The sequence below is a fragment of the Hippoglossus hippoglossus genome, chromosome 13 (genome assembly GCF_009819705.1).
Source record: "Hippoglossus hippoglossus isolate fHipHip1 chromosome 13, fHipHip1.pri, whole genome shotgun sequence".
In the NCBI taxonomy this organism is placed as follows: domain Eukaryota; kingdom Metazoa; phylum Chordata; class Actinopteri; order Pleuronectiformes; family Pleuronectidae; genus Hippoglossus; species Hippoglossus hippoglossus.
This window is the reverse complement of record NC_047163.1, coordinates 18,843,634-18,871,081: the sequence shown is the minus strand read 5'-3', so window position 1 is coordinate 18,871,081 and position 27,448 is coordinate 18,843,634. Positions and strand designations below refer to the sequence as shown.

General features: G+C 41.0%; 2 protein-coding genes across 2 annotated transcripts; one reads left to right on the top strand and one right to left on the bottom strand.

The window, feature by feature from the left end:
• Positions 1-3,364: 3,364 nt before the first annotated feature.
• On the bottom strand, positions 3,365-10,255 carry ppm1da (protein phosphatase, Mg2+/Mn2+ dependent, 1Da). The gene is made up of 6 exons (XM_034605318.1): positions 9,607-10,255; positions 8,485-8,713; positions 7,229-7,353; positions 6,537-6,718; positions 5,164-5,388; positions 3,365-4,045 (listed from the first exon to the last, which is right to left on the bottom strand). Exons 1-6 carry the CDS (start codon positions 10,103-10,105, stop codon positions 3,665-3,667), a joined length of 1,641 nt encoding a protein of 546 aa, XP_034461209.1. The 5' UTR covers positions 10,106-10,255; the 3' UTR covers positions 3,365-3,664.
• Positions 10,256-13,571: 3,316 nt separating this feature from the next.
• On the top strand, positions 13,572-26,478 carry appbp2 (amyloid beta precursor protein (cytoplasmic tail) binding protein 2). Its single transcript, XM_034605315.1, has 13 exons — positions 13,572-13,978; positions 17,271-17,359; positions 17,848-17,999; positions 20,134-20,257; positions 20,778-20,946; positions 21,068-21,157; positions 21,330-21,397; positions 21,480-21,585; positions 21,685-21,809; positions 22,251-22,336; positions 23,095-23,285; positions 24,395-24,560; positions 24,739-26,478. The coding sequence occupies exons 1-13, from the start codon at positions 13,841-13,843 to the stop codon at positions 24,999-25,001; spliced, it is 1,767 nt and encodes a 588-aa protein (XP_034461206.1). The 5' UTR covers positions 13,572-13,840; the 3' UTR covers positions 25,002-26,478.
• Positions 26,479-27,448: the final 970 nt, after the last annotated feature.

Sequence of the window (27,448 nt, the reverse complement as noted above, 5' to 3'; positions counted from 1 at the left end):
TAAAGGAACATGCTGATGTTTTTATGAGTCAGTCCAATGTAGACATTTGTCTCCAGTTTGTTTGATCCCGCTAACCGATTGATCCCAGCCGACATGTTGACATATCACAGCAGTGTAAATAATATCAAGACTTTCCATTCAGCTGCTGCAGTTTGACATCATGGCTCACTGTCATGTTGTACACTGAACCTAACCAGGGCCGCCATCACTGTTCTCAGTACCTGGGCCTTCCCTGCTGTGGAATCCTAGAGGAAATACCTCAGGGAGCAGTGATGAGAAAAATGGTTATTGTGTTTTATTGAGTAACTTGTAACTGATATGTTCTAGGTATCAGATAATCCAAAATTCATTTGATATTCAAAAATGAAGGCACATGATCTACCCAAAGCAGATGAGAACATAAAAAGTCATAATAAAAGCCAAGGTGATTTAATTGCCAATTATGTAAACACAGGTGAAAGAGGAGATACAAGGACTTCATTCAGAATATGGGCCTGAACATTTCTCCAAAGAAACATAACAGTACTAGAAAAAGTATATCACCAAAGTGTTTGTTTCTGATCTTAAGTGGACTGTTATATGGCCCTTTGAATGGTGACATTTAAAAGCTCTTAATTGGTGGAGAAGACTGTATGAGTAACAACCATCATATCAGGAAAACACTGACTTCAGATGAGAGTTATTTTCCGAAGTCAACTCTCTTTTCTCATTCAAATTTTTCAAGCTGAGGAAATCTGGTTTGATCCAGAAAGATTAATTTCAAACAAATTAAAGAATCCCACTTGAAGGTATTACATAGCTTTTACAATTATTAAACAAATTTAAAGTTTAAACGATTTAAACGATTGTTTTGTGTTGAACTACAACAGTATGAATCAATGTTCTAAAATAACAACAAACAAAAAAGTCAATATAACATCTCACATTTTAGGGAAAATACTCTAATACTGTGATGATATCATATGAATTACACCATGTATTGATGTAAACATCTATGTGCACATGTATATAAATATACATACTGAGGTGGGGGATGGGTTGGGCCGTGAGGTTTGTGCGAAACAAAAGTTTTTTTGCACTGTACTCATGCACTTTTCTGCTGTTAGTTCAGCCATTTGAACCGGGTCTGTCTAAATAAATGAGTAGACTACAATTTATGATAGTATATAAAAACAATAGAGGGATCCCAAATGAAATAAGACACTGTATTTGCAACAAGAACACATCACTAATGACCATCATCATTCCTTCCATATCGTCACTCAATTTTGCAAAACATTCTTGAACCAAATCCATGATGCTACAAAGTCCTGTTCTCAATGTAAATACATCATAATGTAACAAGGTTTTACAAAGATTGTGACGTCTGTCTTGTCTGTGTAATGATTTTTATTCTCTTGCAATAAATAGAAATCATGGACGTAGGTCATGTGCCAAAACATAATAAAAGACTTCTTATTCTTATATTTAACCATCAGAGGCAAAAGAGGACAATGCTATGTTCTGCAAAGTCATCACACTCATCCCGACAAGGATTCTGTTCCACTTTAGTCAAAAATTATTTGATTATTTGTCCTGAGACATTCTCAATTTAGACTCCAGTCTTGTCATACAATTTTGGCTACATCATTTTCTAAGGAAAAAGAAACCCTTCATAAAAACAATTACGTCACCATAATAGTGCAAAACTATTCTCTTAGTCCATGCAGAGTGTATTTACTCCGTGTATTTAATGAACCTTGTGCATTCATCAGTAACAATACCACCACAGCTATGGGAGGGAGGGAGGGCTTGTGCAGGGAGGATGTATCTATAGAAACCTCTCAGGCAGCCTCAGCGAAACAAAACCAAAACCTTGGAGCAAACGAGATGAAATAAGATGGCAGGTTCCACTGGTGATGTGAGACAGTCCAGTGTGTCGGGACCAACTTTCAACATGCTTATTCATCACTTATTGCAATTGTATGGGCGACAGACAGGACATCGCTGATAGCTCAAACGCAGCCACACTGGAAATCTGCCAGCACCAAATAATCATAAATACCGATTGTAAACAACATGTTTTATGTTGGTCCCTCTACACTGGTGTCGTTCAGCAAACAGAGAGGGGGAAATTCCAAACTGTAGAGACAGATCCAGCACAGTGGGCAGATGTTGAAAGACATTCTTGGAAACACAGAAAATCTCTCCCTGATACATGAATGTGTGGAGCAGGCTCAGGGGAGGAGTAGACACCACTAAATCAACTGCACTTCTTAATTACAAATTACAACAATGACTGCGGGAATGCTTTCATCCCTTAAGATGCTATTGTGCAATTTAAAAAAATTCACAAAGGCAGATGTGTTACTTCAAAAGTGTACTCTCAAACAAAAGAACATGCCACCAACACTTATTATATATATATATATATATTTATCTGTCAATATACACAATGTAGTAGCCTACTGGTTTGTGGATGTAGCAGCACCTTCATATTCAAGACAAATCTCCAGTGATTAAATAAAATGATAATGATAATAAACATAGAGAAATAAGCTCAAACATTGGGTGTACACACTGGTATCTGGAAGTTGTGAGGAGAGCAGATGAATGCTGTGGTGGAGCTCATCTAAAAGGGATTTTCAAGTTTGATAATTCTACAATAAAACAATGTATAAAAAATATATATATTTTTGTTTTCAATGAAGTTATCCTTACTTCTCAAAAGTCAACTATAAAATGCATAATATTTACACCAGCATCATTTGTCAGACTTTACTTCTTCTTATTGTTTGCAGACCGAGGGGAAGTCAGACATTTAATCAAGATTTCTGTTTCAAGAATTTTAAAACAACAACACACAATGATATTGAGCAAGACAAGTCTTTCCATAACCTGAAGAGAAAGTTTGGAAGAACTGCAAACATGAGCGACAGAAATGCCACAGGAGACAAGGGGCAGTGGAGTGCAGGCTGTGTGTGTGTGTGTGTGTGTGTGTGTGTGTGTGTGTGTGTGTGTGTGTGTGTGTGTGTGTGTGTGTGTGTGTGTGTGTGCGTGTGTGTGTGTGTGTGTGTGTGTGTGTGTGTTTGTAGTTGAGTCACAAAACTTTGATTCTGAGTCAAGTCCAGAATCGCGCACTCTGACCACACTGGATGTGTGAGCGGTGCGTGGGTATCGCGGATTATCTGTCGAATATGTCACAAACGTAAATATTTGCAACACTACCTGTACCTGTTTGAAGTAAAAGCATTCCAGCATTTCTGTTGACTGAATCCATTCATTTATTTTAACAAGCTTCTATTTTTTAGGACCGAAAGATGCACGGCTTGGTCTTAGTCTTAGCATCAAGTTGAGTAAATAGGCTACTTTTAAGTAGGAGATCCCCGCTCCCTGTGTGAACAAAAAACATGATGCAGCTGTCACGTATCCCACACACACCCAGTGTGGCCCGGATGTAAGTCACCAAAGAAGAGTCTTAGTCCAGTCCCCATCACCCCATCCCTGTCATCAAGGCTAAATTTGATGTGAGCATCTTCACATGTCCACCTGAACCCTTGGACCTGAGACCCAGGGCACATAGAAGATCAAACCCATGTTTACCCCAGTCAAACGGAACCTGGCTCCAACTTAACATGATGTAAGGTTAGGAGGTGAGTCCTGGACTCAAGCATTACACCATATTTCAGTACACACACACTGTTGTCTTGTTATGCTGTTGGAGAATGGGGGAGACATTATTGGACTCTTTTTGTTTCTTTCCTGTGTTGTGTCGGACCTTGGGGTGCCTGAAGGCAGTCCTGCGCCGGGCTCTCTTTGCTGAACGGCCTGTTGATGATCTATCATTAGTTCTTTTGCTGCTGGGTTTCCTGCTGCCAGCTGTCCTGTCAGTGGGACTCGACTGACCAGGCAGCTCTGTACTACTGTTTGGACACAGTGGAGTCAGAGTAAACGGGTCAGACAGATTCATGTGGTACAGGCTGCCGTTTCCTGATAGTCCATCCTGTCGCTCCAGGGCAGGGAGGAGCTCACATGTGGCAGAGGGAGAGTCTTCCTCTGGAGTCCGCTGCAACAGAACAGAAACGAAGAAACAGGGATGATAAACTTCAGTTCTAACTGGGGTTGGTCACAATTCAATTTTACAACATAAAACTAGAATTACCACCCTATGGTTGTATACCAGTTCATTTTCAGTCTACATACAGACATTCAGATAATATGTGACAGTTGACTTTGTAACAATTCATAATTAATAATAGGAATTTAAGGGAATCTATTCAGCAAGACCCTAAAGGCAGATTTGAAATATTATGTTCAAGGGAGCAAAAACCTGATTAGTGAGGCCATTGTATCCTTGACCTTTGAACACTCAAATCTAATCAGTTAATCCAAGAGTCTAAGTGAACTTTTGTGCCAAATTTGGAAGGACTAGTGCAGTGCCCATTCTAAACCTGCCTGTTTGGAACGGGCTATTCACTTGACCTGTGGTAATACTATGCCCAGTTGGACCCAGTTACTGACCGCTGTTGTACTTTAGTTCATCTGAGGATGTAGAAGAAGACATGTTCAACTCAGTCTACAGCCTAAAGGCAAACTGCCCCGCCCCACTGACTGCTACAGAGCACTGGTCGCCTGTTTATTCAATTTTTAGTAGTTAGATTCTCTTATGGTGTTCTTCAGATAACACATTCACAAGGCAAAAAAACGTGTTTTACGAGGTCAAAGGAACCTGGACCTCCAAATTCTAATCAGGTCACAGTGAAAGCTCGTGCCAGACGTAATGAAATTCTAAATGCGTGTTTCTTATATATCATGTTCACGAGAACATGAGGTCACCGTGACCCTTGACCACCAAAGTCTAATCAGTTCATCAGAGTCCAAATTAACGTTTGTGCCAAATTATAAATTCTCTCAAGGGATTCTTGAGATATGATGTCCACAAGAACGGGACAAAAGGATGGACCAGCCAAGAACATAATACCTTCATCCACTTGCTGTCCCTGGCCCAAAGGCATTATAATTTATAGCAACTGGAATAATGGGAAAGTTTTTGCATTGAGCAACAGCAGCACAAATGACAAATATGCAAAAATATAAGAAACTTCCTCGTTGTCTGAGCAATTGCATACAGACAGATGTACATATATTGTTTTGCACTCTTCTCGATGTGTGTCTTGCCCTCACCTGAAGAAGAGGGGTGTCAGCGCGAGATACGGAGGGGGGAGGACACTGGGACACCTTGGCTAGGTCGAGAAGCACCTCCTCAAGGTGCAGGGTGTCCTGGGACGTGCCAGGCTCCTGCAGGTCGATTACAATGGCACTGGTGTTATCAGCGCGCAACATCCTCTGGCGCCACCGCAGAAGAGCATGGCTAACAAGCTGCCGGGCACTTGATACCCCACACGGTGCCTGAAGCAGAGAAGGCTGTTATTACACAGACATGGTCTGGTATTAGGTGAGCGTTACTCGTTTAAATGTTTTTTCAAGTAGCATTATAGGGTCTTTCAGTCTTCTCTAATCTTTACCCTGCAAAAGACCATAAACAAGGCAGTGCATTCAAAGAGTATTTTATTTTATTTGAATACATTTTCCACCACATCAGTTTACACTCGATATCTCATAATGACAAACAGAAAAAAATAGTTCAAATTCTTTTTGCTAATCTATTGAAAAGGAAAAACTAAATTCACATTGTCATAAGGGTTCAGACACTTGGCGGTGACACTTAACATTTTGTTCAAGTTCCTTCCATTTCTCTCGATCATAACTGAGATCAGTGGTTACCATTAATCATCTAGTCTGTGGCAGCCCGCCATATTTTAATTTGTCCCATCACAGTTTCATATTGAACCAGACACTCGTATTTTCTATTGATAGCGAGGCAGTTTTGCACTTTTTGTCATGGGTCTTGTTCTCTGTCAGTGTGTTATCATTTTGAATTGTGTTTGGACGGATGCCTCCTCTTTTTTTGGCTGCAAAACAAATCTACCTACGGGTACAAATATAGTAACCTACCTACCCACAATTCTCATAATTACATAGGCGACAGATCTCTAAGTTAGTGTTTTGCTCTGAAGATTCCTTTCTTCTTTCACTCGCTAGTCTGTGTACCTGTCACTCGGACTCTGTTTACACCACGTGTCTGTAAGAGGCCTCACAGCTGACAATGGATCAGAGCATAAAAGACATGAGGTTGAAGAAGCTGCAGAGCTCAGACTAAGGAAGGCTACAAAAATATATATTTAGCCACAGAAGCCTCCATGATTCTTACATGGAAGAAGTTTATGTCAAACTGAGCAATCAGTGGAGAAGGTACTTAATAAGAGATTTGACCAAGAACATGATGGTCCTGCTGAGTTCAAGAGATTCTGTGTGTAGGTCGGAGAAACAACCATCACTGCAGCACTCCACTAGTAGTTAAGAGTAGAATGATGAGGGAATTTTTACTAATTATTTTAACATAAGGCTGCAATATAACAAAATGTGACAGATGAAAGGTGTCTAAATACTCCAGACTAGGCTATCATTTCAATTCTAAAGTTGTAGATCACACTCACCATCTCATCATTGTTGTTCTGACACATGGAGATGGCCTCTTGAGGTGGCACCATGTTCCACAGACCGTCACTGCCCAGGATGATGTAGCGGTGTTTTCTGGGGTCGAGGGTCACCACACTGGTGTCTGGCTCCGGAGAAACCACAAACTCCCCGCTGTAGAAGTCATAGCTCCACAAATCACCTGTTGTATAAGGAGAAATGCTGGGTCATATTTATCACTGTAAGTGGTTGATTACTATAATCGAAGTACGTAGCTTCTGTATGATAGTCCCAGAACTTAAAGGGAAAAGGTAACTGGGTTTTTTAAGATATGACTCTTTCTCTCTCGCACTGACACACACACCAACACGCGCGCGCACACACACACACACACATTAATAAAGAGAAAACAAACGAGATTATATAGTTTAACAGCATAATGCCGGAGAGATAATTACGACCGGTATCGTCTTTCCGTTGTAGCTGTGCATGATACCGCGAGGAGCATGTAGTCTGACCATTGTAACCTTACATCTCTGATAAGTGATAGCTCTTAAACCTGGTTTTAATTAAATTGAGAGTTTTATTGTTTTATCATTTTCTGAGACAGTTTTAACACTTCAGAAAAAAAAAACATTATTCCAGTCATTCAGTGGTGCTGCCTTGTTATCAAGCTATTTGCCAATATGACTGTAATGACTGCTTTTCTTACCTAGAGCTCGGGCTACTGCCAAGAATGGTATCTGGTCAATGACCGTGCTACGACGGACTGGGCCATTGTGACTTAGCCGTGGCCTCTTCCAGACGACCCGGTTCACACCTGATTTCTTGATCACACTGCAAAAAACAAACAGAAAAGCGGATTAATATATAAATGTTATACAAGTAGCATAAATATAAGAGCACTGAAAGAAGCACATTACACAAGTCATCACAAATATCTGATCCGCTATTTTGTGCTGTTTATTTGAGTCACCGCTGATGTGTAGCACCTCCTATTGTTATATACAGATAACTGACACACGTGAATTAAATCTACCAACTTTGGAACTTTTGATGTTATTCAGTGAAGCTGAATTAAGTTTCATCCACAGTACATGGGAAGATTGCAATGCCTAACCACTGGCTGTACAGCTGTAAACCTGCATTTATGATATAGCTGTTGAGTTTACCAACACCTCTGTAAACACTGTCAAACCACCAATTCCTATCACTACAACATCTTACCAGTAGACATGCCACAGACAGTATAAAGAACATTAGGACCAGGATCGACACAAACTCAATAGCACTCTTACCAACACTTGACTACTGACATGATTGTGTAAGATAATTTATTGTGTTTTCTTCAATTATAAACTTGTATCTGATTTAAATTACCGTGATATTTTATGATTTTTATCTTTAAAAAAGACAGAGGTTTCAGTGCATATTTTGTATTTTTGCAAATTTGCTTTTATTTTATTTATGTCCTTTATCCCAAGGACATTACCTAAAGAGGAGAACAACTTACGAAGACATGGTCATGATGTTATAGCAACATCAACAAGAACTCATTTAAGAAAAACACTTCAGACGATATTGTTGAATGAAGCCCTTTAGGGTATGGTATGATAAAAAAGAGACATTCCTTGGTTTCAGCTGTTTCTTTTTTATAGTCAGGGGGTGGGGTGGGGGGGTGTTGACTCATGAGGATGAATATGCTGTAAGAGGATTTCCGCAAATCAAATAAAAAACTATTCAAACTAGCATATTTAGCCATTAGTGTTCCAGAATGTAAATAAAAAGAGGAACAGAGGAACTGCATGTCTGAAAGCAGCTTTAGTGACAGCAGCATTTGTCGGAGAATAAAAGTTATATGTTCTCGGCTATGATGTGAAGGCTGGACTGAAAACTGGTTCTTTACAAAGCCTGAAGTGGGCTACATCAGGAAAGACTAATAATATTGAGAAAGTGCAGAGTCCATACCTCCCTCCCAGACCTTCGATACGCTCCCTCTCTCTGGGCAGCTCGGGTTTGTGGTCTTGTGTCACTTCCACAGCTCTGATGAATGGAAGTGAGGGGTCATCCTGGATCCCTAGAACCACTGCCGAATCCCCAACATGAGCCACATACATGCGATTTCCTCGGATAACCACTACGCTGGCTGTGGTGCCTGATGTGCTAGGAAGGCCTGTGAGTGTCTTTGGCCATTCAGCTGAGAAAATGAAAGACAGACAAATATATTTACTAAGCTTTAAACATCTGCTGCTTATAAACTTCTTAATTTTAACTCCCCTCAAATACACTGAACAACATATTTGACAACAGAGCAAACTGTCAGGCAGAAGAAACATGGTCCGACAAATGATTTTGTGTTTATCTATTGCTAATCTCCTTTACAGATGATTTGATATGAACTGAAATCAACACTGTGGCCTTAAGGTCAGTTTACTGGACCCAGTCTGACCTGGAGGGGGTCTGCCCAGTGTTATCAGGTCAAACATGTGGCTCACTCACTCACACACTCACACACTCACACACACAGTGTCTGTCTACAGCAGCTGGAGAACAGCTGACTTGTCCAGACACGTCCAGGCTGACACCTGAACAGACTGCTGCTGCGTGTAAGGCACAGCACATCCTGGCTACTACACTAAACAGGTTCTTCAAATCTGTAATAACACGTGTAGTAAGTCCAAATAACAGATCAAATGAATGACAACAACATTACACACAATCTACTGGCTGTTCGCTCCGGTGTCTTATACTGTTCAAACCTCTGCTCCCATTGAATATCTGTATTTGTATAGCAGTAAAAAGACAAACTGGACACTGAATCCATTGGCACTTGGACAGTTTTCAGACCTTCACAACCAAAACAAGAGAAGCTTTAAACTTGCTGTTAAACTCTGTTTTGGTGGAAGCTGGCTGTGCAGCCCGCTCCACCCTCTGGTATAAAGTTGGCGGGTGAAGGCCACAGTCTGTTGTACAGGTTTGAATCCATCTCTGCGCTGATCAACACAGGGAGATGTACATGTGGGCTACACCACTGTGTCGGCAGCTGTTACATGTATATGTCAGAACTTGGGAAAGTGACGGTAAACTTACGCAGCTTCTTCCACATCGCGTGGTGACAGGCTACAAATCCCTTGCGTATAGCGGACGACACCTCCCGGTCACAGTCGGACCAGAAGCCCCGCTGCTTCTTCATGAAGTCCCACAAATAGTCTCGCGCAAACTGCGCAGCCTCGCGACCCCCGTGACCGTCAAACACGGCGAAGAACGCCACGGAGCGGCGGGAGCGACCGAGCTGAGCTGGCGGGGTGCTCGGGGAACATATGTCCGCTGGTTCTTCCGTCCGTTCGGGTTCGGAGGTTTCGTGTAAAAGCTGCGGGGGCTCCGGGGGTTCTCCCGCCCGGTGTGGATGTCCGACCTCCGCCTGGGAGTGGACCGCACAGTCTCCCCCGCCGCTCTCCTCCGACTCACTCGACGTCGGCTCATCTTCCCCCGGCTCGGGCTCCACTATGATCTCGGTCACATCTTCCATGTATCTCCTCCCTCCTTGGTCGGTGTACACACTCACTCGCATCAATAATGCGTTGTCCATGTCTCCGGAAATAACTCACGTCCCAATATTATGGTATTGTTCGCATATAGGAGGAGAAGAGAGAAGAGTTTACAGCAGCGCGACGTCCAGCCTTTGTTTATGTCCCAGCGTAGTAGGCATGCTCAAACGTGATGACGTCACTGGCTGACTTCTTCTAGCACGAGGATATGTCCCCGCCTGAGACCGCTGCTGCCCTCTAGAGGAAGCACCTTTCATTTCCAAAAGTCCGAGTGTTGAGATTAGAACACAAAACATTTTGAGAATAAAGACGATAAAGTAAAAAATCTAATAAAGAGTCAAAGCTAAATATCGGGAATAAAGTCGAAATATCAGGAATTTTTTTTTTTAAATGTTGAAAATACTGAAACAAACTAAAACAGAGGATTTTTGCATTTCCTGTTAATAAAGTCAAACTGTTGAGAATAAAGACAACTCCTCAGTTCCATCAAATCCAGTAAGAGGAGTGACAGTGACAGGTGCCACAGTGTTTGGATAATCCTATGACTTCCAGCTTTGATTAATACCCAAACTGTGCAACCTCAGCAAAAGGAGTTGAGTTAATAATGAGTAATACATTTACCTATATGGGAGTCTTTGATTGGTGCATTCTTCTTCATAACATCGGTGTTGGTGATCATTTGCAAACTACATGGGAGATTACAGAGGAGTACTGTTGTGAATGATAGAAGAGGGAAAAAAAATTATAGATTTTATAAAGTTAGGTGTTGCTGTATCAAGGGCTCCTATAAAGAGTTTACCAGAGCAGCTCATACAACCCTCACTGTAAAACAGCTATGTTTGAAACAGTGTTTATTAGGGATGTTATTGATGTGAAGAAGGAATAGAAGTACACAAAAACATAAGACTGCAGATAAGACTGCATCAGAACTCCCTAGAAAATATGTTTCATTAAGCAGAGCACTTATGGTAATACACCCAAAGCAACCAGGTCTTTAACACCAACATTTGTGAAACAGAACAATCAAGAGAAAGACGCTATTAGAAAGGCAAAAAGTTAAAAACTATAAGTAAAGTAACAAGTAAAAATTGTACTTTATACCAGTCAGGTACATGTAGACACGGTTTCCCTTAACTTCCCAAGTTAAATAATTAACATATATTTGAAGCCTGGAATGCAAATATTGATTTAAACTATATTCTCAATGTGTATTTATGCATCATGTATGTCGCCAGCTACACAATAAAAATCTGATCTAAACTAATATGAACTGTCTGAGCATTTCAAAATAGTCATTCAGAACAAGACAATTTTTAATAAATGTGGTGATATGAGAAGAAACATGCAGATATATTAAAACAAATTAGAAATTAGTGCTCAGGATTGTGAGACATGTGCATGTGACATTATCATGTGTTCATACTGTGCCATGAACCCAGTGAAAATGAATCATCCCCTCTCATTCACAGACACAACACCAGAGCGTATTAATGTGTAGATGACATCTTTGACAGAAAAATATGAAGGTGCAGGCTGATTCTGCAGCTACATGTAGGTTTGTCTAAATGACAAAGGCATTTCTCACCTATACGTGAGTCCCATAATAGTGGCTGCTGACTATCTTGAGTATTGAAAAGAATGTCTCGAAAGAAATGGAGACTGATATGAGAACAAATGTTCAAGATGTTGAGAGTGCTGTTGAAGAGTATGAACACAACAGATGAGTGAATGATGAATGGTGAAACCTGGCCCCTAAAGCTGAAGTAGTGATGTTTGAGTGTGTTCAGGAACTGATGACAAGAGAACCTGTTGTCAGGCTAACGCTGTAACAGAAGTTGGAGCCAGCTTTATCAGACAGCTTTAAGTAGAACTATAGCCTTAGACCTCAATTGCATCGACTGGACACAAATGGATATGGTAAAATCTGAATCTTTTAAATGCTGGAATCATTATAGTGGATGTGGGGTCTATGGTGTCAAAGCCCCGTTTCCCTATGTGGATGCTCGACTGAAACAGATCAAAAGCAGTCAGAAACCCTTTGGAGGATTGTCATTATAAGCTGTTGGAGATTTTTAATCAACTGCCACCAGTGAAACAGTCTAAATCACTCTGTGTGCATGACTCAGCAGAGATTGAAAGGAATGTTTTAAGATAATCACTCTGACTGAGATAATGTGTCAGCCTTTGTAGAGATGCTGAACAGGATCCGTGTGACCGGCAGAGCTTTGCTGCTCCTGAACTAATAAAGAAGGATGCCCAAACTCAGCAACATCGATTGAACTTTGATCTTGCATTACCATAATTGATGCTGATGACTATAAAAAAAGAAAATCGGAAATCCAAGGTAAAACCATAACCTCTTCTTCATATCAAACTAGAGTAAAGTTAGAACATGCATACTTCCACCAAGGATAATGCTCTATCATAATGTTAAAGAAACTGAAAAATATTTGCTAGATCCTCTGTTTTATCTGATTCTGCTCCAAGATTTCATGGGTTCTTCTTTGGGTCATGCCCAACCCATCCACAAAATTTTGTGGAAATCGGTTTAATTTTTCTTGCATAATCTTACAAGTAAACAAACAAGCGGCAATGAAAACAAAACCCTCTTTCTGTCTGTACGTGAAAAGCATATCTCACGAACCATTCATCTTATTGGCTTCACACTAGTAAATCCATTGCATATTGCCAGAGAATGAGCAGTTCCGAGGTTGGTTTGATTTGGACATGCAGTACTTTCAATATTAATACAATTTGAATGAATAGGCAACCCGTGCTCTGTAGCAGTCCCTGGGGGTGGGGCAGTGTGACTTGAGTCTGCGGACTGAGTTGAAACTTCTCTTGGGTTCTCTGACAAAATCAGAGCCTTTATTTTGAAAAGTTGTGAACTCCGGTCTGAATTGATTGATATAGCTGACATGTAATGTATGAAAAAATAACACAACAGTTCAGTAAATCATTCAAACTTCTATACAAACCACATATGTTTCTTACGCCTTAGTATTCGCAGAGGAACATGCGGGGTAAAAAAGCTCTGCATACAACCTCCAGCGCACAAACAATAAAAAGTGACAGTATATTGTACAAATGTTTGAGGAGGACTCACTAATGACAAGGAATACGAGTAGCACCAGAGCATCAACACAGGTTAAGAAAACAGACACGTTGAAGAACAGGCACTGCACTAGTTAAGTTAATTAAGGCTCTACTTTAAAAGAACATAAACCTTCATTCATTTGTTTATCAACCTATTCCACGTCAAAATGGCTGCTGAAAAAATGTCTATTTGTTTATTTTGCACAACATTAACTTCACTTGCTACATTATTACTCGTTTAAATTATAGCAAAAAATCCAAAAGGCTTTCTCAAACTGTTTCAATGTCTAAAACCCATTTTTGTTGCATTATTGAACAAAGACAGAGAAAACACACAATATGTGTCAGGTAAACAAAAACAACACTTTTCCCCTTTTCAGTGTAAAATGTGTTTTTCCGCATCGACTGCACAATGACGTCAGTGCGTCAGCGCCTGTGGATGTGTGCGTCGGGACGGGGGCACGGAGTCGCTGGAGGGTCGAGAAAGATGGGGATTGAATAGAAGCTGTTCGGCTGGTAGCAGGGACTCGGCGACGGTGCGAACGTTTGTATCGTCATTTACAGGCGAATGTTGTGTGAGGACCCGTGGAGGAAGTGCTTCCGTCGCAGCGAGGCAGCTAATGTAGGCAGAGCTGGGGACGGCTGGAGCTGCTGGGGGTTTTTTGGAGAGGGAAAACAACATGGCTGCGGTGGAGCTCGAATGGATCCCAGAGACACTGTACAACACGGCTATCTCGGCTGTGGTGGACAACTACAGCCGATCGAGAAGGGACATACGGTCACTGCCAGAAAACATACAGTTCGATGTCTACTATAAGGTGAGACCCGCTGCTGCACAGGCTCGAGGTGTGTCAGCCCCCAGACTGTCGTTAATCAGCTGCTAGCTTTAAAGGTTAGCTCAGTATGCGTTAGCTCGTGAAGATGAGAAACTGCTTTCTGCGGCTGAGCTGACTAACGCTTACAGTTCGATCACCATGCCTATGTTTTCTTTCCAAGTCGTGGTAGCTAGCTAGCATGTGTATCTGTATGGTGAACGTTCGTTTAACGTGGATCCCTCAGTGGCATCGATCCGGTAGCTAATTACACCAGAGACTAAATGAATAGTGTCCGTGTTGTCACATGTAAACTGTTTTTGACTTTATTTCAAGGAGCCGTTCTCATGGCAAATGTACTTGTTGTAACATGTCTGAGCTTCTACTTAGCTTGCACTGAATTTCCCTCAGACAACAAGTTTAAATATTAATATATTACGAAACATCAACCTGAACATTATATTCTGTTAGTTCTCATGACATTCCATTAGGTCAACTGTCACATTAAAACAAGACAAGTGTAAACAGTGGTGCCTTTGAGCCCTGAGCCGGGCCTCGGCCAGGACTTGAGAAATACTGAGAGTACTGAGGAGTACAGTTTGCTTTCCAGGTGTCAGCCACAGGAAGTCTATAGCTGGCAACTTAAGGTCATACACCTCAATCAGACATAGCCCATTCACACAGGCAGTGAAAATGCTCATGTATGATTTATACTATATACATATATGGGTGTGTGGTGTGTGTGTTTGTGTGAGGGCTTTACAAAATAATGCATAGTAATTTACAATATTTTCATGTATATATTTAAGTCTATTTACTTTTTTACAGTAAAAAAATAGATAGACTTGCCATTTAAAGTGTGGTACAACAAAGGGTTGAATATTAGGCCAATCTAGGTCCCATCCAGACTTCATAGGTTTAGAGTTTTTCTGTCTTTCCTCTCCTTCTCTCCTTGCCTCCTCTCTGTCCCTCTATGAGCTCTGTCTTCCATCTCTAATCGAATATCCCTGTGTGTCTATAGAGGTAAACAAAGACTTGACAATTATATTAATAAAAGATGGCTAGTTATTTTTTGGTATCACCCATCTCCAGTGCTTCATTCACTGACGTAACAACAGCCCAAATACGCCTGTGTATGTTGCTCAGTCTAGCATAGTGGGTTTGACGTGGGAATGAGTCTCCCCTGATGTGTGATAGAAGAACCATTATGTTCTCACAGTATTTCCATTAGCAGTAGTCACATTACTTAAGTCGGTAATAAAATGTGTAGTTAAGCTCATGTTATAGTATGGTAGTTACTAAAAGGGAAGAGAGCTGGGATACAAGCTAAGCTAACCCAGCTCTGACCTAAGGGAGCGAGGTGCGTTGTCCCCTCTCTCCTAAATAGATGACAACCCACGCAGGTCACCAAGATGTTGGATTCAATTAACGATTAGTTGCGTTGTTTTAAATATTACCTGTGTAAACTCTGAGAAGATACTGGCATTGCACTGTCACATACTCTACTACAGGTTATGCTTACTACTATTTGGTTTGATTGTACTGATTTAGGTGGGGCATGTACAGAAAGTCATCATAATGAATTGCTGTAATTCTTGGAGTGTTAAATGAGGTGTATGATTTATGAAACCCTTTGATATATATCGGTGGGGGATTACCGCCATAAGTTACTCTCTGGTTATCACTTTTCACGAAGACATGAAACTACAACTGTAGCACCATATGTGTCACACACACACAGTTACTCACATTCATTACAAAAATTGTATACATTATGTCAATGTTAATGTCAACTTTATTTATATAGCACACTTAAAACAACTTGGTTGACCAAAGTGCTTTACTAAGTAAAAGGTATAAACTATAACATATAGCATTACCCGTTTCATTTTATATTCCTGATTTCTCATTCTCACCTTCCTTTTCTCACTTTGTGAAGCTGTTGTGCTTGCTCTCACTCTCTCTGTCCCTATTTATCTTGTTAGTCTGTTTTCAAACTAGCTGACTTAACAGAATAACCATGTATGATAGGAACTGTTGAATAACCAGGTATATTCCCACATGTACTGTACCCTGATTAATGGGAAGATCATGAAACCAGATTCAATAATGTGTGCTGATGCATAGATATTAATGATCAAGGTAAATTTGATTTGAACCCACTTTTTTGGCCAGCTTTGCCTTTAATCAGTATTATGAATTTGGTAAGACTAAGTCAAGACGTTAAAAACCAACAACATTCAATTTGGCCATCAATTTTTTAATTAAAACTGCTTCCAAATGAGATTCTTGAGGAGTTTTTCTTTTTCGTAAAGTAAAGGGGCAAAACAAGTCTGTACAACAGAAAGTACTACTATCAGCTGGTTCACCGTCATGGTTACACTAATAAAACTAAAATAAGTGGTTGCTGACACCACAATAGTAATGTCTTTCTGAACCTCTCCTCAGGTCAGTAGTTAGCAGTGACAGTGAAGGTGCTTTAAGCTAAATGCTAACATCAGCATGCTAACTTGCTCACAATTCTAACATGCTAATATTTACCTATCTTAGTTTGGCATGTTAGCATGCTGATGTGAGTAATAAACACAATCCAGCTGAGACTGATATAAATGTCATTATCTTTACAGGCATTAGGTAACACCCCAAACTATGTGGGCTAATCGTCTGCAACTACTGACTTCATGTACATAATCAAGTACATTTTCCTTCAACTGTTCTTTGAGTTTTCATTTTAGCACTACACTAAAATTAAATAGTTTGCTGTTTCCACCAACCCTTACCACATCTCTGATAAATGAGCTGCTCATCAGCCAGTGTGACTGGAGTTTAAAGCCCTGGGTTCCAAAGTAACGTGGAACTTTAAACTGGCACAAACAAAATAAAAACATGTCACTAGTCAACTATTCATCTGTGGCTTGGATAACAGGATCCAGTCTCTCAGAGAAATAAACATCCCTCTGATATTAAGGGAGACTCGACCCAATAACTGCAGTTGAGAGACACAGCTGAGACTGGTATTGTCCCCAGAGACCCCACCACAGAAAGCCATTGAATATAACAACTTCCAGCTCAGTGCATTTTGATGACAGGCTAGACATCAGCAATTTATTTTGTTTGAACTCCTGAACAGCACACAGCATTTTCTAAAGTTAAACTTAAAACACACCCATAATAGAAAGTAGGATGAAAAAGTAACACCTTAGCATTATTAATCAGATTAGTTATTACCAATAGATTCAACGTTGTCAGTGTCAGTGACACTCATGCTAACCTTTACCTCCATCTCTTTGTGTTGCAGCTTTATCAGCAGGGCCGACTCTGCCAGCTCGGAGGAGAGTTCTGTGAGCTGGAGGTGTTTGCTAAAGTTCTGCGGGCCTCAGACAAAAGGTAAAAACGCAATGGGACTAAGCTGTGCCTGAAACCTTTTACCTTTCACAAGGACCCATCTTTTTATTCCATTAAACAGACAAAACTACATTAACTGAATAGTGGATATTGTTAGAAATCATTTACCTAATGTATAAACCATGGCTTCTCCTCAGCTATTGTCCTCTTAAAAAAGGGGGCAAAGGTCTGTGAAAGCAAACAATTGTGACCTTGATGTGAGACATGAAAGCCCTGTACAATGTGATGGAGGCCTAAGGTGAAGGTAAATTATTGATGTTCTTATAATGTTGTGTGCTGTGGGTTGTTCCAAACTGCATCGACAGGCTTGATGTAAATGCAGCCTACGACTGCAGGCTGAACAGCTGTAGTCATCAGCATTGTAATTCATTGATTGGCCAGACGTTCAGACTGTCAAGATTACTGATAGCCACTGACTTGTAGTTTTCCCAAAACTGACATGGTCCATGTCTTTTTCCTCTTTACTGCAGACACCTCCTGCACCACTGTTTCCAGGCCCTAATGGACCATGGTGTGAAAGTTGCCTCAGTTCTGGCCAACTCCTTCAGCCGCCGCTGCTCCTACATCGCAGAGTCTGATGCCCACGTCAAAGAGAAGGCCATCCAGTTTGGCTTTGTGCTGGGTAAATATTGGGGAAGGGTAGAGAGGGTTTCACACAGAAAATTGAAGATAGAGACAGAGATACAGGGACCCAATAGCAGTTTTCAGACATGACCTGAGGGTAAAGTCCGGAGAATTGGATCCAGAGTTCACTCGCAGTTTGCTTTTCACACATGCACAATAGCATCAAATCCTCTGTATTAATCATGCGAGAGGTGGAGCTGCAGGCAGAGGCAGGAATTGACGTATTTATTCCGCTGCATATATCACGTGATTTTCTTGACAATACACAGACACGGGTGTCGGCTCTTTTCGCCAGAAACTCTCTTGACATCTTAGTCTGTCTCTTCCATGTATGGGTCACTGCCTTCTCACGAGAGATATTTGTTTTCTTTTCTTTTTTTTCTTTTTGCGTCTGTCGCATGTTAGAAGCGCCACCACCCACCCACTTGCTCGTGGTGAATACCCCGCTGTGTTCTAGCATTGAATTCTTCTGACTTTATACAGACTTTATACTAGGGGGCCAAGCGGAGAAAGTCTTTTCCGGAGCCTCTTTGGGTTGATGATGCTTCTAATACGCAACAGACACAAAAAGGAAAAAACATCTCCCACTGAAAAAGCAGTGACACACAGTGTCTATGTGTTAAGAAAATCACATGATCTATGCAGTGGTATTAATACGTCACTTCCTGCCTCTGCCTTCTGCACCCGACTGCTCCATGTCTTGTCTGAATAATGCAGAGGATTTGTTGCTGTTGGGAAAGCGTCTGTGCAGAGAACCTCTTGCTGCGTTGTGCATTTGTGAAAGGCAAACTGTGGGTAAACTCCCTAGCCAATTATTCAGATTCTACCCACAGGTCATATCTGAAAACGTGGCATACAACCATTACCTCTAAGGCAGTTAAACAATAGATGAGCTCCACCGCTACACCCACAATATGAACAGCATTGTTCAGTTTGGTAGAAAGCCTTGAAATGCTAGTAACCAGCCAATCCAGTAGCCAATAATGAGGGTTGCTAGCCTTGGTGTGCTAGTTATCGGTCAGGGAAGCTTATGAGCAGTCAGACTAGTAGCCACTGTACTGGTGAAGCTAGGTTAGATTCCTGGGTTACTACTTAGGTCAAATTAATAGTTTGCTTTTTATTTCCGACCACAGGCCCTTCATTTAGCAGCTCCTGCTTTTCATTGGCGAGATCAATAGCTGGCTTCAGCAGGGATAAAGCCTCTGCTTACTTCTCAGGAGGCTTAATTTTGTAACCTACACTGGGCCATAGGGTCTGACTGGGCCAATCAAGGACACGCACAGAGTTGTCCTTAAGCCACTCCTGTGTTTTCTTGTTTTTGTGTTAAGGGTTGTTGTCCTGTTGGAAGTTGAACCTGTGGCTCAGTCTGAGGTCTTCACTATACAATATCTCTGTACTTTACTCTGTTCCGTTTTACCTCAATCCATTAGATACAGAAATCTAATTTTCTGCTGCTGAAAAACATGCACAGCATGAAGCGGCAGACACCACGCTTCACTTCTGGGATGGGCAGGTGATGAGGTGCCTGGTTTCTTCCAGATACAATAATATAATTGGGGCCATACAGTGCAGTCTTGGTTTCATCAGACCAGAGAATCTAGTTTCTCACAGTCTGAGTCCTTTAAGTGCTTTCATGTGTCTCTCAATGAGATGAGGCTTCTGTCTAAGCACTCTGACATGAAGCACATATCACTAGAGTGCTGAAGTGACAGTTAAAGTTTCTTCCATTGCCACACAGGATCTCTGGAGCTCAGCGTGACCATTAGGTTTTTGGTCACCTCTGTTGTCCAGGGATTTCTCAGTTTGACCTGGCATCAACACTATGAAGAGTTCTGGTTGTTACAAACTTCTTTCATGCAAGAATCATGGAGGGCCCTGGGAACATTTAATGCAGCAGAAATATTTTTGTAGCCTTCCTCAGTAACATCAGCTCAATTTCATTTGTCAGAGAAAGGTGTCTTAATACTTAATTGATATGGGTTTAAAATAAAATAAAGCATTTTTAGCATTAGGCTGTAAAAAAACTGAATGGGCCTAAATAATTGGTAAATGCTTATAACGTTTTCTCAAACCACTCAAACCACCAGTTACCATAGGTGACGCTGCAGTAATCGGATGCTCTTTGATTCCAGGTGGATTCTTGTCTGATGCGGGTTGGTATGGAGATGCAGAGAAAGTATTTCTTTCGTGCCTGCAGCTGTGTACGCTGCACAGTGAGGTCCTCCATTGCTACCGGGCTGTAGAATGCTGCGTCAGGTCAGTCACAAAAAAGCTGTGGACATTCATTGTGTGGTTATACTTACCAATAACTTCATTTAAAGACCCTTAGAATGTGTAAATTGCTTGATTTAAAATCTCCAAACTTAGTTTTAGTCTTTTTTCTGTTTTGGGACAAAGCATCTATGTGGGGCTCTCTCAACCACTGAATCTGTACATACTACTTTGTGTCACTTTTTTTTTTCTTGTGAAGAAAGTCAAGGAAGAAAACTATGGCTTCTATAGTTTGTTTGTGTTTCGACTGATACACCTCTACAAAAAATGCAGTAGTAACCCACACAGAGCATCTCTGAACAAGTGGTTCAGCTTCACTTAGTGACTTAATGACAGATCAGTAATTATATTTAAATATTAATAAGTAATATTCAAGTGGATAAACATATTGTGAATTGGATCAGAGTTATAGTTGCATCAGATCAAAAAAAAAAGTAAAGTCAGTAAAAACATAGGCTGGATATACCTAAGATTGTTACTTAGTTTTATGCTCTTATTTACACAGGCTGCTTCATGTCCGCAATGGTAATTGTAAGTACCATCTGGGGGAGGAGACCTTCAAGCTCGCTCAGTCTTACATGGACAAACTAGCCAAACATGGCCATCAGGCCAATAAGGCTGCGCTGTATGGCGAGCTTTGTGCCTTGCTCTTCGCCAAAAGCCACTATGATGAGGTATGTACCTTTAACTCTCTGTGACTGAAAAATGTGTAGTGAATGTCTTTTACCGTGTGGTGGTGGTGTTGAGAAATATGTAACTCATCTTTTTGTCTGCACATGTTTCCTTGTGTCTCAGGCATACAGGTGGTGTATAGAGGCTATGAAGGAAATAACTCCAGGGCTGCCTGTCAAAGTAGTGGTTGATGTCCTCCGGCAAGCCTCCAAGGTAGCATTTAGAGTGGTAGATTTTCATTTATTTCTATTGAAAAATGTTATGAAGTCACTGCTGGGGTTACAGTGTCTGCACAGAATGTGTCTACACTACTACACATCAGCATCAAAAGGAAACCCTTTGAGCGCCAGTCCGTGTGAAGTTTGACCTTGTGTTTCTGCTGCAGGCCTGCGTGGTGAAGAGAGAGTTCAGAAAAGCAGAGCAGCTGATCAAACATGCAGTGTTTCTAGCAAGGTAACCTGCTGTGTCTTATAAGTCTCAGCAATATTCTTCTTCTCGTGTATATCAAGGATTCTGAATGTGTGGTGTCTTACAGAGAACATTTTGGACACAAGCATCCCAAGTACTCGGACACGCTGCTAGATTATGGATTTTACCTTTTAAATGTTGACAACATATGTCAATCAGTGGCTATTTACCAGGTAAGGAGAATTATTGCCAAAATAATTGTATACATTTTAAAAATATTTTTGATTTATGTATATCTGATCTAAAGTTTCTTCTCTCTGTAAAAATTCCAGACGGCACTGGACATCCGGCAGTCTGTGTTTGGGGGGAAGAACATCCACGTTGCCACAGCCCATGAAGATCTGGCTTACTCATCATATGTGCACCAGTACAGCTCTGGGAAATTTGACAATGCTCTGTGAGTACAATGAATCTCTCAAGCTTGGTACAGCTCCTAGACCAGCCAGCTAATTACATTAGACATGAGCACCCTTGTAGATGAAGCACATGATAATGACTCACACTGTGATGGTGTGTTCTGTTACTCACTGTACTGGTGTTAATGTAATATGGCTGTAGGCTTCGGGTGTGTGCCATTACATATATTTAAAGGCACTGATCATTTTAGACAATGAGGTAGATTTGGTGATATGGCAAAGAGCCGAGCAGGAAATGTTTCCATTCAGTTATATTAATTTCTCGACAGAAAGGGCCTCATTAAAAAATTTGAAAACACTCCGACCTCCGACACAGAGAACACTTTACTTTTGCAGAAGTGTTCTTCCTGAATAGAATACAGTTTTTAGCCTAGCTTGAGTTGCGTACCAAATTTGTGACAGCTGCTGTGTTTGTTTCTCAGATTCCATGCAGAACGTGCCATAGACATCATAACTCACATTCTGCCTGAGGACCATCTGCTGCTGGCCTCCTCCAAAAGAGTTAAAGGTAAGAAGATGATTGGCCACTGCCCACCATGTGGAGGGCACAGTGGAGAAGTATCAGACAGGTTCTGTGGCCAAGCAGACTGCATTTAGCTACACACTGATACGTTTTCAGCTCTGTCCAGACGAGCGCTTTAGCTCCATCTCAGATGTAATCTTGGTTAATAAACACAATTCCAATGCATATCAAGTTCACTGGGCATGTGTGTGTCCACTGCAATTGATTTCTCGAATAATAGCTCAGCTCATGCACGTGTTGGTTGTAAGCGGTGTGTGGAAGAATTAAAATCCAACATGTGACAGACGCAAAAATGAAATAGAGAAAAAGTGGTGACATACACGTGGAAGACACTGACGAAGATGTCAAAGGAGTTTGTGGTGATAAGAGAAGACACCGGTGTCGGGTGCTGTAAACAAAATCACGTGATCTCCTAGGCAGAGTAAATACGTCACTTCCTGCCTCTGTCTGCTGCACGCGGCTGCTCCACCTCTCGCCTGAATAACACAGAGGATTTGTTGCTGTTGTGCTTTGCAGAGAAGCCTCAGCGGTGTTGTTCATGTTTGAAAGGCAGACTCTGGGTAAGATCCGTAGCCAATTCTCTGGATTTTACCCAGAGATCATGTCTGAAAACGGCTTTTGTCAATATGTGGTTTGCATATCTCAAGAAACGTTAGATTTGTCCAGCAGCTGCTTTTTACTTGCCATGGCTGAATTACTGCTAATTGCACTAATATTTGCCCCTCATTCTTTGCATCTCCCAGCCCTGATACTGGAGGAAATTGCCATCGACTGCCACAATAAAGAGACAGAAGAGCGCCTCCTGCAGGAGGCTCACGATCTGCACCTCTCATCACTTCAACTGGCCAAGAAGGCCTTTGGCGAGTTCAACGTCCAGACGGCCAAACACTACGGCAATTTAGGACGACTCTACCAGTCCATGAGGAAGTTCAAGGTTTGTGTGTGTTTTGAAGATGTATAAAGATGGTTTGCTAAACTAGTTTTAAATATTAACTTGACCCACACTGATACATTTATTTCATGCCCTGACTATTTTAAGTACAGAGTAAAAAATTGGGTCACCAAACAATGATCTGATCGCAGTATGACATCATTCATGATGCAGCTGCATCCCTTTAGATTAATCCTAACATTCAACATTCAATTTAAACATCCCACTCGTCTTTGTGATCACATGTGATCTTATTCTTGGTCCTTACTCAGAGCCATAAATATAGAGATATTCTTTTGCTACAAGAATCTGGAAAAAAAATAAAAATATATATATATATAAAAAGTATATGTGTCACACATATGTCTCTGTGTATTTTCATCATAGATATCTACAATTATATATTATTATAATCTTTAATTCCAGATATCAACAATTTAATCCTGACTAGTCATAATTCACGTTCTTGATATCTACAACTTCACACTGACTAGATCAAACTTAATTTAAGGTAGGTGAATTTAAGCCTGAACTTGGATTATGACTCGACAGAATTCAATTATAAGTATCTGAAACAAGAATTATCATAATTAAGTGGCAGATGCCTGTATTACATATAGAAACAGCATTGTACAAGACAATAAACTGCTGGAAAAGTGTCTTTTTTATCGGATTAATCAAAAAAGAAATTATCGAAACATTAATCGATTATCAAAATAATCATTAGTTGCAGCCCTACTGCAATCCTTTTCTGATGTATTAATACAGTAGTCATTTTATAAAAAGACTCTTGACGAGCTTTAAACCATGCACCACTAATGAAAATTTGGAAATAATTTGTTAGTGTTGGGACCTTACAATCATTATAACCAGGCTACTCATAATCCTGGTAAAGCACTTACTTTAACCTCACGACACATCCATACTTCAACCTAAAATAACATTACTGTGTCAACAGAGCCAGTGACTATGGAACACGATCAGTTGTGTTGCACAACAGACAACACTATTTCATCTTTTCTCTTTGTGTGGATATTTTTATTTGGCTGCTTTATCCATACCTCCACTTGTTGTGTGTCTGTGCCTGGTCCTACGGATGACCATTTCACCAGGAGGCAGAGGAGATGCACATAAAAGCCATCCAGATCAAGGAGCAGCTCCTGGGCCACGAGGACTACGAGGTGGCTCTGTCTGTTGGTCACCTGGCATCTCTCTACAACTACGACATGAACCAGTATGAAGACGCAGAGAGGCTCTACCTGCGCTCCATCGCTATTGGTCAGTTACTTTTTTTTCACAAGGAAACAGATACGGCTTTAGTCACTTAATGGGAAATGTGGAGATTTTAAGCCATGCCAGGACCCAGTGCTGTGAAAAAGATAACTAATATCCTGATTAGCTTGTAAGTAGTATGAAATTATTCTTTTGATGTGTAAAAAAATCTTTGTCCTCACAGGTAAGAAACTGTTTGGAGAGGGTTACAGTGGGCTGGAGTACGACTACCGAGGCCTGATCAAACTCTACAACTCAGTGGGAAATTACGAGAAGGTGTTTGAATACCACAACGTGCTGTCCAACTGGAATCGGCTTAGGGACAGGCAGTTTGCTGTGGCGGACGCTCTGGAGGACGTCAACACTACACCCCAGCAGACCCAGGAGGTGGTGCAAGCTTTCTTATTGGCTCAGAGCTTAGGCCCCACCCGCCCCTGTCTCGGCTGATTTTATGAGTGATGAGAGGAAAAACAGACACGTGGGGATTAGCCTGGTGAAGATGCGAAATGAGCCCAAATGTGTTGCTTCAGTGGCACACAAATAATTAGTAATACACAGTAAATCAAACCATCACTGGCAAATGAGTTGGCTGGTGTGGTCAACTGTAAGCTGCCAGTGTGTACACACACACACACACACACACACACACACACACGGAATAAAAAAAGTAGAGATAACACCATTGTCAAACCTCATTGACACCTACACAAACCACCAGGATGCAACTTCAAACAGGATGCAGCTTCACCTCACAGATAATACTGTTCCATTTCTCCAAGAGAAAGAGAACCCATGACTGAGGGGGGGGGGTTAAAAAAAAAGACCTCAAACATCCTGAGAGGATGACTAATGACCCCTTCTCCTCACTAGTCTTGCTTGCCTTTTTCTTTTCAGTTTGGAATCTGAGGACATTTTTGCTTTTGTATTTGAGCCAGAGTAGCTCTTAATGCCATGACACTCATTGCAGAACAAAACCATGTTCTCCAGGATTGTGTATGTTACAGAGCATCTGGACCCCACATGAGAAATGTGTTTCAGCCCACATCCATCAGCATCATAACTCATCGGATCACAGATGGAAGTTGTCAAATATTTGACACTTGTACAGTGTAATGATACTGCAGATTGTACCCTTATATTTCAGTTGAAGGCTTCTTTGTTATTTCTTTTGCAAGGAAATGAAAGTGGACCTTGTTATGAACTGCTTGGTGGAGATTAAACAGTGGAATGTGTTGAACCAGTGGGTAAATTGTTACACACATAACAGGCTTCACAGGTTTGTTTTCAATTTATTTTATCTGTTTTTTCCAGCTTAGTCCTGACATAGCATCATTAAAATGCCAATAACTTATATGCAGAAGTGTGTTTATGTAGCCCTTTGTTTATGCTTTCCCTACTGAGTAAACAAGTCAACACTATTTCTTTAAAAACAAGGGACATGACTCGGAGTGAAAAGAGGATGATGCTACATGTACAGAGGTTAAAAGCCTCCCTTTCTTTGTTCATGTGAAGGTGTGGCTTTGTGTGTGTGTCTGTGTGCGTGTCAGTATTCACAGATAGAACTCTGGGTGCCCAAGTGCTCCACTGGTGACTACCAGCCTTACACCAGCTTGCAGTTATGTCTGTAAACGGACCCATACTTCTAAGTGCTAAATAAACTTATACCCTTAAGGGCACTACAATGGGTACAATAATATGGTGTGTATGTGAGTGTATGTGTACCTGTGCATCTGGCCTTTCCTTTCCTCTCCACTCCAATATCCCATAAATGCAAGGTACCATGTATATGTGTTTTTTACTGGACTTTTTATTTTTGCCTCCATCAGTCAAAGTGTTTACGACCAAAATCGCATCTTTTGTTTCCTCTCACAGATGAACTGTCTCGACGCATCTCTTAAAACTGTGACGCTGACCTACTCATCAGTAAAAATCATCTTTCCCACCAATCTGATACTTCATTGATGTCGCTGCTTAGCTGCTGGTCCACTTCATATTTAAAAGGATCAGTTCACTCAAATTTAATTTAATTTAAAAAGAGGATTTGTCTCACTTACCAGTAGCACAGCTGTTCCCGAACTTTCACCAGATTTATATGGCTGAACAACGTTGAATCGGCTGACACATAGCATAAACAAAATCTGCAATATTAAACCATAAAACAGGATCCATTGGTTATTCATATAGTTAACGTAGAATTTCACTTACACTACACATATTACACATGAATTTATCTCAAGCATTTCTCCTGTAGATTCGATTTCAATAGTCCAGCTCCGTCTGTTACTCTTTCATACTGTCAGAGATGATCATAGCTGGGTAACTCAAACCAAAACAATTCAAGGTAAAATCCTACTTTAATTTAAAGTGACCCATTACAATGAACGGTAAAATGAATGTAACTCTACAGTCACAAATACAGTAAATGTGTAAAGAGATAACTGATGAGATTTTGCTCTGAACCGTTGCGTCCTGATGGAATGTGTGAGTCCAGCTGGAAAACAGATTTTGGCATTAATATCTGCAACATTACTGAAATGTGATGCCTTCACGTACCCCACTGTTTTTTTAATGACTGAAGAAATGAAGCTTTGTCTTGATGTTGCTTCAGTGCTGTGGGACATCTCCCTCTCGAGCAGTGATGCGAGTCAGTGGGTCCAGCTGAGGAGGTCCAGCCTTAGTCCCCTTAAAGGACGCTCCGCTCCACTCATGGTGCTTCTACAGGCACGGCCCCTCCCCAATACACCCCCCCAGTGACAGAACGTTTGCACAGTGTATGTAAACCTGAGGTCGTTATCAAATCAAGTTCACTAGTCACCCTCCCTCCTTCCTTTCTTCACCCGTTCATCCTCTTCTCCCTTCATCCTCCTTTCCCTCCTTCCTACCCTCATCTCCCG